Source organism: Triturus cristatus, chromosome 2_2, assembly GCF_964204655.1.
Source record: "Triturus cristatus chromosome 2_2, aTriCri1.1, whole genome shotgun sequence".
Classification (NCBI taxonomy): Eukaryota; Metazoa; Chordata; class Amphibia; order Caudata; family Salamandridae; genus Triturus; species Triturus cristatus.
In genome coordinates, this window is record NC_140582.1 from 75,272,194 (window position 1) to 75,284,297 (window position 12,104).

General features: G+C 42.7%; 1 protein-coding gene across 1 annotated transcript in view; it reads right to left on the reverse strand.

The window, feature by feature from the left end:
- Positions 1-1,829: 1,829 nt before the first annotated feature.
- LOC146861880 (uncharacterized) overlaps positions 1,830-12,104 on the reverse strand; it is a 108,179-nt gene continuing 97,904 nt past the window's right edge. Inside the window, exon 9 of the mRNA XM_085641051.1 lies at positions 1,830-3,498. Coding sequence (XP_085497177.1) covers positions 2,891-3,498 — 608 coding nt within the window. The 3' untranslated portion in view covers positions 1,830-2,890. The remainder of the gene's footprint in view (positions 3,499-12,104) is intronic.

The following is a 12,104-nucleotide window of genomic DNA, read 5'->3' on the forward strand; positions in this document are numbered from 1 at the left end:
TGCAATCTCTACCCTCATTAACTTGCCATGTGGAAGTGTTCTTGATAGAATGAATGAAGGAAGTAGACATACGGTGGTGGTTTGGTCACTTCTGTTCTGCGTAAGGTGCTCATGGGATATCCACTGTGACACAGAGTGACACTAAACAGTAGCAGATCTTTCCTACTATTTTGTCAGACATCTTGATTAACTTCACAATGTTTTTTCTCAGTTTTCTTCAACTCAAGAGTCCCAAAAATATCATACTAGGCAGTCGAACGCTATAAGGTCTGGATTCTGGTCAAAAGAGCACAGCATTTTACAATTCAAATATAACTGTTGTGTGGCTGCAGCATTCACATATTCTAATGATGGTTTTGTTTTTGCTCCAGAAGATAGACAAGATTCGAATTTACAATAAAATGCTTTGCATTGATTAGTAGTTGTAACAGCACAAATCGTGAAATGGATGTGAAGATGGTCTTGGTGTGTACAGACAACACCGCAATGTTTGTTTTTTCTCTTGTGCAGTGCACCTTATCATCAATATGCTCCTGGATGGGTTCTGAAGACTACATTCCCTCAAGACAGCATATGTCTATATTGAGACCACATTAAAAGATAGCCTTCCGACTGGGCAGTTGACATGGTAGAAAAACAAAGTTATAACAAGAAACAATCAGAAAAAAATAAGTTATACCAAGAAACAATCAGTTCAAATAAAAAGAAAAAGAGGCACAACATGGATATCTCACTATGCAGCAAATGTGCCTATAAAAGGAAAAAAGAAGAAACAGAAATAAGGCAACTGTATAATAGTGAATCTACAGCAGGTCCGAAGAAAGTGACATTTTGAGTTTGAGAAATACACTTCTAATTCAATGATGGGGTATGCAAAACAACTTTCCCACAAATTCAGTGAAAGAATACCTCCTCCTTCAGACGTTGAAAGGTACACCAAAAAAATAGGCAACCATAAAACTTTCCAGGAAAACAGTTATGTTTCAATTGTGCTCATTGCTTTATACCTGTTCAATCATATTTCAGTCCAAAAAGCACCTCAAAATAAAGTTAAACTATTATTTATCATGTCTACTAATGTAGTGTGAGCAGATTAACATAACTAGTTTCGTTGAAGCAGCTCAGTTATCCGCTGAGAGCTAGTCATTGTCATAGTAGAAAAATGGTACAGAAGAAGTGCATTGTAGAATTCGTAGAATACAGCAACCGGACTGAAGACAGCGTGTTCCATACATCATATCTGATGATTTTCATAGGCCATTAGCCTCAGTTGCCCACACTCTTTCACCTTTGTGGAGGAATGATGCTTTGTGATTGGGAGGTCAGAGTCAAGACCAGGCAATTCAAAAGCTCTTTCTTTCTCTCTGATATTTTTGGACATGTACTGGTTTATAAAAGTTCTCAACATTAGGAAGCTCGTGCAGGGTCCCATTATTCCTAGAGGTGCTTCTAAACTGCCTCTTAAATACTTTCACTTTGGCTACTGTACAATTAAGAACATGAGCAGTTTATACATTCTATTGAGTAACACAGGACATGAAAAGACTGAAATGTATCAAATGGTCACAAAACCTAACATGAGAGATGTCTGGTAGACTAAGAAAAAAGGAAAACCTGTCACCTACTACTACTCCAACTGTTGCCATCAAGAGTACGATTCTGACGTTTTGACTGTATAGGTTGCTGCCAGATTCTTAAATATTGCCTTGGGTGTACGTTCCCTTTTTTAATGGGGCCTTACCCTAAATAGGATCACAATTTACTTTGCTGTGCTCCAGAAAACCTCTGAACTATTTAACATCCTATGTATTAAGTATCGAACTGTGTGCATTACAGCTGCACGTAAACAAAATATACCCTTCATCTCTGAATCAAAGGCAATACTTCACATTGAAAGATTCCCCTCAGACACGCAGATCCCTTAAATCCACACAGGCCTAGCAATGTTTTTCACAGTGTTACTATTAAGACCTATTTTAAATCCTGCCAAAGGAATTCTTCACAATGCAGATCAACAGCCACATTCATAACGTTTGTTGTGATCAATTGAAGTCCATCTTAAAGTGCACAGGTTTCCTTAACTTTTGGTGCATATTAAATCATCTGTGATTACAATAAGGGTCAAGAAAATCCTATTTCATAAGAACTTTTTCTAGTCACAATGCTAGCTTGGCTTCCAAAGGCATGTGTCCATAAACCATTAGTCAAATCTGTTGGCAGCTACATGGAATGATCACCCCGTTTAGAGTCCCTGGGATAGCTGATTTTCAAATGTGTTTGTGAAGACCATGCTACACTAGATCTACAGCTGAATCTGCTGAATTACACAAGAGAAGGTGGTCAGTCCACCCATACACATTCAGCAGTATAACCACGCAGATATTATTAGCTTAGTTGCAAGACACAATGCGTGTCAGAATGCTTGTCTTATCCAAGCAGTAGAGATGGCGTGTACTGAGTACCAGAATAGATGCAGGAGAGACTCTTCATTGTAACCCCAGGTTTTCGAAAAAGGAGATCAACAGCTGTAACATCATCAATCCAAAGCATCACTTGTTCGACATACATTTTACAAGTATAAATATCTGCTTATACATTCCATTATTTTTATTACATGTAGTGAAATATAGCCTTCTATGGCTAAGGCAAATGTTTTGTTTCACGTATCCAATATTCTTCAAGACTTTGGTATACCTGCTTGTTTATGATAGTCACTACTACAGCCTACTATGTTATGCCATAGTGATAGCCTCTGTTTACTGGATTATAGTTTTGAATAAATGTGATGATAGTATTTAACCTGATCCTCAAGTCAGGGCATAGTAGAAAAAACTGCTCTCCTTTTCATTTCACAGTACCCTTGCCAGTTAGTTCTTGACTTCAGATCCTTCTAAAAATGTTTTCGTCGATGTTCATTAAGATCACTTTTACGAATGAATCTTTTTTCACATTCGCTACATTGATATGGTCTCTCGCCAGTGTGTATCCTTTCATGTCCATTAAGATTATCTTTTCTATTAAACCTTTTGTGACAGAATGAACATGAATATGGTTTTTCACCACTATGTGTCCTATGGTGTCTTATAAGATGTGGCATCTGAAAAAAGCTTTTCCCACATTCAGTACATGGATATGGCCTAATTCCTGAATGTGTGATCATATGTCTAATAAGTTCTCCCTTTAGGCCATAACTTTTATCACATACAGTGCATCTGAAAATTCTTGGATTCTGCAGTGTGCTCGGAAGGGATTTAAAAAACTCTAAACTCCTCAGTTTACTTTCATGTTCTTTGCATTTATCCATTCTCCCTGGTTTGGGGGCTGGCTGTTGTGAATTGCAAGATTGCAAATTTATAAAACCTCTTTCGTGTTGCATAGTTTTCTCAGCTCCCTGTTTCCAATTGCCTTGTGACCACACGGATGTTCTATATTTTTTGTTCCTTCGCACATTTTCCACATATTCTCCAACGGTTGCTCTTTTGTTCAAGTTTCCAATGCCTGTTGGATTCAAATCGGCCAGTCATTATCTTTTGACATGTAAGAAAACCAGTTTATTCACAATTATCACCTTATTTAAGAGGAATGTATAAAGATAACACTGCGTTACAATCTCTCTAGTAGTGGAGTGCAAAGGAACACATGGTGTATCAAGCGACTGTAAGACAGATGTCACTGTGTTAAATATTTCCAGTGTAAATACTGATACCTGTTTTTTCTGCTATGTGTTTGAACATAAGTGAATTTATATACCTGATTTAGTGTATTATTGCAGTTTAGTATCCCAATATAGATGTAGGTAGGGCTGTTATGGCATTTAGTATATGTAAGAAGCAAGGTAAGAAGGGAAGCAATGTGAATGGACAATGCACAGCATACTGCTAGTAGTGGCCTGACAACATCTTAACTCAGTCCTGGCAAATCTACAATTTTTAAGAGCTTTTTTTTATATACTCAATTTCATGGGCTGTGTGTGACATTTCCTAGCTTATCAGACAGCAATTTCAAATCTGTTTTTGATATTTGACCATAATGTTATTATGACATTAATGCAAACCACAACACTGTTTAATTTTATTCTGGGTGATTTTGGGTTTCTTGGTGTGAAACCGCTTTTATGCAGAATCATATAGTTTCAAAAAGAAGCAAATACGTCTATTCCAACTACTTCATATCAAGCTCGCAAAACCGCTGATGCAAAATACCTTTACAAATGTAGTGCCAACTGTTATAGTTAGAAAGTAGAAAATGAAGGAGCTGATAGAGAATATATTTCCAACAGTGTGATAAAAAAGCACATAAGAGAACATGTAATATAGGAAAGAGGATGCAGGCAAGGAGAAATGATTCAAGGCATGGTTGAAGGGATACAAATAGCGTCCACTCACACTGCCTGACCTCACAACATGCTTTATTTGAAATGTATTAATTGTTAATGTGTTCCATAGATTCAGGATAAAGTGTATGTGCCTAATTCCGAGTTTGGCAGTCCAAAGGACCACCAAACGTGCGGTGTAGGTGCAGTGGTGGTCGGGGACCGCTGCACCAGTGGTCCGACCGCCGTATTACAACTAAGGCAGTTGGCCCGCCATAGAACCGCCGCAACTGTCAAGGATCCGTGATCCCTGGTGGTGGCGCAGCGATCTGAGGGCTGCATTATGCTGGTGGTGCTACCGCCGCACCGCCAAGCATATTACGAGTTTCCTCACCACCAAGAAACCGGTCATGAGGAAACTAAGAGGGCCCTGTTCCCTCATGGCCTAAGGATGCATGCAGGGGGGCACATGGTGTGCCTACCTGTCTGCATACACCCCTTTCCTGCACGGCATGGACTGCACAGTCCATTCCGTGCAGGAACGGGCTTTGGCATTCCCATTGCGGTGCCTTTCTAATGGGCACCGCCAGACCACGAGAAAACTCACAGTCTGGTGGGTGGCATGCCGCCCAGCTCCCACGCCGCCAAAGTCATAAGTCATAATCAGGCCCTATGTTCTTCAGTAGACAATACATTTATTAATAGTTATCACTTCTATTGCATTATTATGTTGTCCATGAACTTTACCATCACATTTGTATTTGTTTTTTCATGATCAAATCTAAATTATATGTTACAACATCTTGATCTCATAATACTTATTGAACACAACCAAACTTCTTACCTGTATGAATGCTTCTTTTGACTCTCTACTATACAATGACCTAAGCATTCTAGGCCTAATGCTGTTATCCCTACTCTTTTTCTTACAAGGCTTTTCCACTGTCCAAGTCAACTGGCAGTACTGGAAAGTCATCACTGAAAGCACATAAAGCATATGGGAGAGGCTTTTTTCCAGTATACCCTAAAAACATTCTATTCTAATTAGTCTCAAACCAACCCTGGCATTTGCAATGCGATTATAGTAACACCTCTGCTGATCAGACAACGGATAGAAGAGGCACAAGACAGAAGAGACCTTTACGCCTAGATTATGTGTCAGGCAGAGAAGGATTACAGTATGGAATTCCACTTTGCCTGATACAGAGTGGGCGGGTGTTCATGCACCCATTGTTTTGGGATGTGGAAACACTGGACCTCATTTTTCTGGTAAGCAAACACCCAGTAAAATTGCATCAGGTTTCGGTGCAGCTTCAACCAAGCTTAATTTTTTGTTCTGGCAAGGGCGAGCATGCAATGGTCCTCCTTACTAGAATTTACTTTGTCCTATACTCCCCTACTCCCTACAACCCCTCCTGCCACCCTACTCTGGAGCAGAAGCATACATTTACCACAAGCTCAAATCAGGTAGTAAATTCTGTGTGGAATCCTGTGTGGTTTAACGACTGGTAAATCTGATCCCACACAGTAATTACACATTCCAAGGGGCTTAATTACCAATCAGGGTCAGAGGGCATCAAGAGAAAGGGACCTTCAGTATTTGCGCCTCAAGCCCTCTACGCTAGATTGTTATGATTTCTGGGAGGCTAACATTTCTTTCTTGTATATGAGCTCACGAATTCTCAGAATTGCAACGATATCATCAAATTTAGAGTAGGACTTCACCCTCTTTATGCTCCCCCTCAGGAATGTCATCATTTAGGAATGCAGGAGGGTTGTGTGGATGCGGATTTAGGCTGCACTGTAATAAAGAACATGTCTTGCTAGATTGTCGTTATTTTTTTAATGCCTCGCTGGAGAATGCATATTTTGTTTTTTAAATATAAGATCTAGACTGATAGCAAAGAGTGTTTTATTTCAAATGCATACTTTGAACGTAACTTAAGGCCTGGCAAGATATTTAATGCTTTTAGAGAGTTTGTACCTTGATTGTGTTTTATAATGCTTGTACCAAGAGAAATTGATAGTTTTAGATATGGTTTTTATCATGGAAATCATATATTGCTGATTTATTGTTTAAGAACTTGCGGCTCAAATAAACATATTTTTGACTGACTCACTGCACAAGTAGGTGCCACCATGTGCCAATATTAAGGCATTTGTTTCCTGATATGCTCTGCCTTTCTAGGCAGCCATGCAGCAAGGCAAGGGCCCCAGAAGCAGTCTGCAGTCAGAATCAAACTGACCATTTCCTCAATCTAGCTAAAGCCAGATGGGACGAGCTGCATTTCAAGCTTTTGGGAGTTGGTCTCCCTCTTGCTTAAGATTTCTGCTCTTCATGGTTGCTCCATTGTAGGTGTTCACATATTTCAAGTGTTGGGAGTTGGTCTCCCTCTTGCTTAGGACTGCTGCCCTTCATGGTTGCTTCACAGTGGGTGTTCACATTCCTCCATATACTAAAGGTAAAAACCCTAGCTCTTTACCAGTACCCCAACACAACTCCTGAATACAGTGTGCACAACTGTGAGAGAGACATCTAGCCGGGACATACTACCACTCAAGTAGACTTTGAAAAATAGCAGAATATGCATCAATAGACCATATGCTGAAGCCATGTCACCTTGAGATATCTACCTCTATCTTAAAAAAAATATTGAAATGCTAATGGCTGAGCTTCACAGATGGCATTTCTAATGTAAGCTTATACAGGTGTGGTTGTATATAAACAAGAGATGTGAACACTTAAGGCATTATGCCATGAAATGAAATCAAATTAAATAGAATGTTTTTGCAAGAATATATACTCACTAAATTGTAATGTATACTGATTTTCCCATTTACATTCATTAGGATTGCATCGTTTTTATAATGTGTTGTTATTCGTTTTTAAACAGCAATACTGGTAGTCCAGAGGTTGACAAATAAACCACATCCAGGTAACCATCCAGTACGCCATAGTATGCAGAAAATGAAAAATCCACCCAACCACGACTTGCTCAGTCTGAAATCGTATCATGTGGTACAAAAGTATTTCTACCCCAGAAGCATACTGTATCATACTGTAAGGCCTCTCTTTTTTTAATGGCAAAATGCCCCTTCACATATCTCCTACTTTCATCCCCATGTAATAAGAATTTTATCTCACCATTCATTGTGAGTGGACGCACCGGTGGGGCCAGACCACAAGCCCCAGGCACCTCGCGGCAGGAAGCCGCTGCCAACAGTTGATCGCAACCGGAGGTGCTCTACATATTTCGGCAGGCGGTCCTGTAGCGCAGGTATCGTGAGCTGACGCACCACTGGGGGCAGACCACAAGTCCAAGGACTCCTCGTGCAAGGAAGTTGCTGTCAACAGTTCGTAGCGACCAGAGGCGCTCTACATATTTTGGCAGGCTGGGCAAAAACCAGGCCAAGAGCGGGCCTGACTGCGCCCGTCAGTGGCCGGAAGAGGCTGGGCTAGGCCTGCCCTCTTGACTCCTCGGTCCCCCAGTCAGGCCCCTGTGATCAACTTTTCACGCAGCTGTGGCAATGGCATACCTCACACCAGAGGACATCCCAGTAAGTAGCTGCCTTTTTATAGTCCATCATTGTTTCTGTGGCAACGCAAAGTCCCCCCGCTGTTTCTGCCATTCCAGCAACCATGAGGAAAAGGAAAACTGCACCCACCACGACACCCACTGGCACAAGCCGCGCAACCATTCACTCCTTCCTGGTGAAATCAATGGGGGCCATTTCAAAAGAACTTGACCAGGCTGAAAGGCAACTCTCAGTAGGTCCTGGAGGCTCCTCTTCGATAATGCCTTTGAAGGGTCCACAGACAGTTGCATCAAATGTGCTGGGGACTGAGCCAATAGTTTCCTTGCCAGACTCGGTTGGCCCCCTGTCCACCCTGGCCCCTGAGGCCCCTCTTCCTGGTGCCTCCAGCAGTAGGGCTCCTTAGTTTCACCCTCTAGCACTGACTTGATGGTCCCTCCAGCCTCTAAACGGAAGCTCAAGGCCAAAAAGACTGATGAACTGCCAGCTACACAGAAGGGTCTCCTGGGTGAATATGTGAGCAACTGACCGGAGGACATGGAGGACTTCTGGGCCCCCGTGATACAAAAACTTACAGATACTTTCACTGGTTAATTGTCTCCACTCTGAGATAAACTTGAAACAATGGTGACAGAATCTAGGGAAATGCTAATCAGAGCTGAGAAAATGTTGTCTGCCTTCAATAATGCATCTTTGTCCCTACCCTTGAAACCTCATGTCTCTATTGCTGATTTGTCCCCTGCTGATTATCCTAAGAGCAGAAAACTCCGTTCCTGTAACCCCACGCCCTCTGTCGAAACGAGACAGAATGCCCACTCTTGGTGCCATGACTTTAACCCCTTTAACAATGAAGTAGCCTCTGCTAGTCGGTGCCTCCCCGTGCGTACTCGTGCTGCAGTCGCTCAGTCATCTTGTCCTGTTGAGACTGGTCCCCTGCTACCGGTAATCAACCCCCCCCTCCCTCCCCCCCAGCCTGTTGTCCTTACTGGGGTCCACGGACTTGTCATCCATAACCAAGAAACCACTGGCCAATTGATTAATAAGGTTTGTTACTGGTTAGGTAAATACACTAGACATAATGCTGCAGACCACTTGAACATTCTGATGGCCCGTAGGGTTTCATGGACAGGGCCCTCCCGGAAATCCTTTGAGGGAGATTGGGTGACCTATCCACCTGACATTGGCATCAACCCACTAGCATTGGACTTCTTTTATAGAACCACCCCCTGTTTATTTCAGCCTATAGGTCTTGGAGGTGTAGTGAGAGCTCCAGGCGGGCATCAGGCGTATTTATATCGATATGCTCCCCTGGCGGATCTTAATGACCTGGATTGACTCCCCGAGCATGACATCAAACCCTGGGGCCTCAACTAGAGCCACCTCCACAGGGCTCAGTAGATCTTGTGGTTCTGTCCCCCCCAAAGCCGACTTATCATCTTATACCTTTAAGCACAGAGCACCGCCCTTGTAGGTCAAATTCCTTCGGGTCTTTGACCCCCTAGCTGGGCCCACAACTTCCCACGTAAACCCTACACATGGTTCAAGGAAGGACTTGAGACTTGTCTCATGGAACATGGCAAGTTTGTCCGCAAAGTTCCTAGATGCAAGGTGGATCTTGTTTATTAAGTCCTTCACCATTATTTGTTTTCAAGAGACATGGGAAGTGAAGAATACTTTTTTCCTGGAGGGGTACAAAGACTTTTTCTGCCCTGCAGTTGGCTCTAGCGCTGTAAGAGCATTTGGGGACCCATTATTTTTGTTGGCCTTGAGTTCTGTGGCTCTGTGAAGGACTTGAAGTGGGACTCTGCTGTGTTCCAGGGCCTTAAATTGCTTGTCGGGAGATCGTTTCCCCTGGTATTGATAATTTTTATAATGCAAAAAGGAGGTTTCGAGGGTCCTCAAACCTCCTAGCTTTAAGTGGTGCTACTCACTCATTAATGGGGGAGGGCCTTGCTCAAGAGATTCTTATTTTTGCTGGGGATTTTAATTGTAACCTGTGTCTAAATTCCTCAAATCAATCTCACAGCAAAAAAAACCTGCATGATCTCAGAGGGCACGCACATGGAGCACAACCCAGAAGACGCAGAACTAAATGGTTTTTTACACACTCACAATTTGGTTTTAACTCTAGACAAGATGATTAATCCATTTAAGCCTCAAATCCCCCCTACATTTAAAGGGGGGGAGCTATACGATTATCGATTTTATTTTCGTCTCAGCTTCCTGGGGATGGTACCCTTTTACTTTCAACATCTTAGATAGCCCCTTCAGTGACCACAACCCTTTGTTTCTGACACTTGAGGGGGTGAGGTGCCTAACGGAGCGCTCTCGCATGCCCCCAGGAACATTATCCCTAACTGATCAGGGGAGGCGTCTACGGTGGTCGCAGATAGATGCCAAGCCCTTTAACCGCTTACTTTTTTTAAGCTTGCCAGCATGAGATATTAATCTGCCTGGACCCTCTAGCGCCGGGCGAAGAGACTTTAAGCTCTTGTGTCTCAATTGCTCAGAATGTTTCTGGCCTGCTACCGGTTTCTGTGGTTGGCCCCGGTTCTGATTACCCTAAATGGTTTGATACTGAGTGTGCCCGGGCTCTCCGCCTCCTGAAGAAAGCCCTGAAGCAGTTCACTCGAGATAGAGAGTGGGTGGCAAATTGCTGTCTCGTTAATAAGGGGGCTTTAAAAAAACAGAGACAATTGTTACAGAAACAGGCATAAGATGAGTTTACCAAAGCCAGCGAGATGAGGGACAGCACACTTTTTTGAAGGCAATAAATAGGCCTTGTTTTCCTGAGCCAATAAACCAGCGTTATGTCATCATATCACCCCTGAACAGTGGGTTGAACACTTTGAGGGTGTGTACAATTTTGGTCATACTGAAGAGACTCCAAACGAGGTTTATATACAGCCGGGTGACACTAAAGTAACTTTTTCCCTGGAGGAAGTTTTTCTGGGCATTGAAGCATTGTCCCGGAATAAGGCACCAGGACACAACGGGATCCCTCCGGATCTCTTCCAGGATAATATTGATGTTTGGTCCCCAGTTGTGGCCATGGTGTTAAACGCAGCAGCAAGGAAGGGGATGCTGCCTTCTTGGTCAATGGCTTCTATTATACTGATCTTTAAGAAGGGGGATAAGGATAACCTCCAATGCTACCGCCCAATATCCCTTATTGACTCAGCAGTAAAGGTCCTTGGCCAGGTTTTTTTGACTGGATTATCAACATGGGCACAAACTGAATACTATCCGAGGTGCAGTTTGGCTTTCGCCTGGGTAAATCAACCACTGAGCAATGCCTCAACCTCTACTTACTAGTTAATAAATACACGGTGGCTTAACCTGCTGCCCTGCTTTTAGCTTTTACAGACCTCACGTCTGCCTTCGATCAGGTGAACTGCAAGAAACTGTGGGACCTACTTATTTCCTTAGACGTTGACCCTGCCATTGTAACTTTACTAATGAATCTTCATGCTCACACCTCACTACAGCCTGACTGCCCTAGAGTTGGTAGGAAATTATTGCCAGTTCTATTATATGCCGACAACGTGGTGGTCATGGCATGTACAGCATTGGGCATGAGGGTTTTAAATGACTGAGTTTTTTTCTTTCATGGACAGACTGGACCTGACATTCAACTTTACAAAATCCTACGTTTTGGAAGCTGGCCCTCGGTCAACTCGGTCAAAAAACGTTAGGGCTGGGAACCATACTCTAGCAAAGATCCCGGTTTCCTAGTTGGGAACTTTATTTGATGCAAAACTTAATTGGAAACCGCTGTTGTAGGGAAAGTTGGGCAATATGAATAAATCAATAGGGGCCATTGCCAGCTACGCCCATAGATTAGGTTCATGGTCGCGAGGCTTGCTTTTAAAGTTATATCAGTCCAAATGCATTTGTAAGGTTTTATATGGCAGTGAATTTTGGGGGTATGACTGAAGGTCCCCCAGAGCACCCCCTCCTTCTCAGTACATGAAGAACTTGGAGTTGATTATTTAGTTGATCTGGTGGCAGGGAAGCCCCTGCTGTATTGGGTGAAGATATGATTCGAGGAGGACACCGAGTTAAATCACCTGATCATTTCAGATTGTCTGTCAATGGATCATGCTTTTAAAATCTATTGGTTACGGTATGTAAAGGAGTCGCTCTCTACCTTAGGCAGGGCAGACATCTTCCTCAAACGTGACTCAGTGAGGCCTCAAGAGCTCAACATAGTAAAGGATCTGTTCTCTAAGCATGCCGCTGCTCACGTGAAAAGATT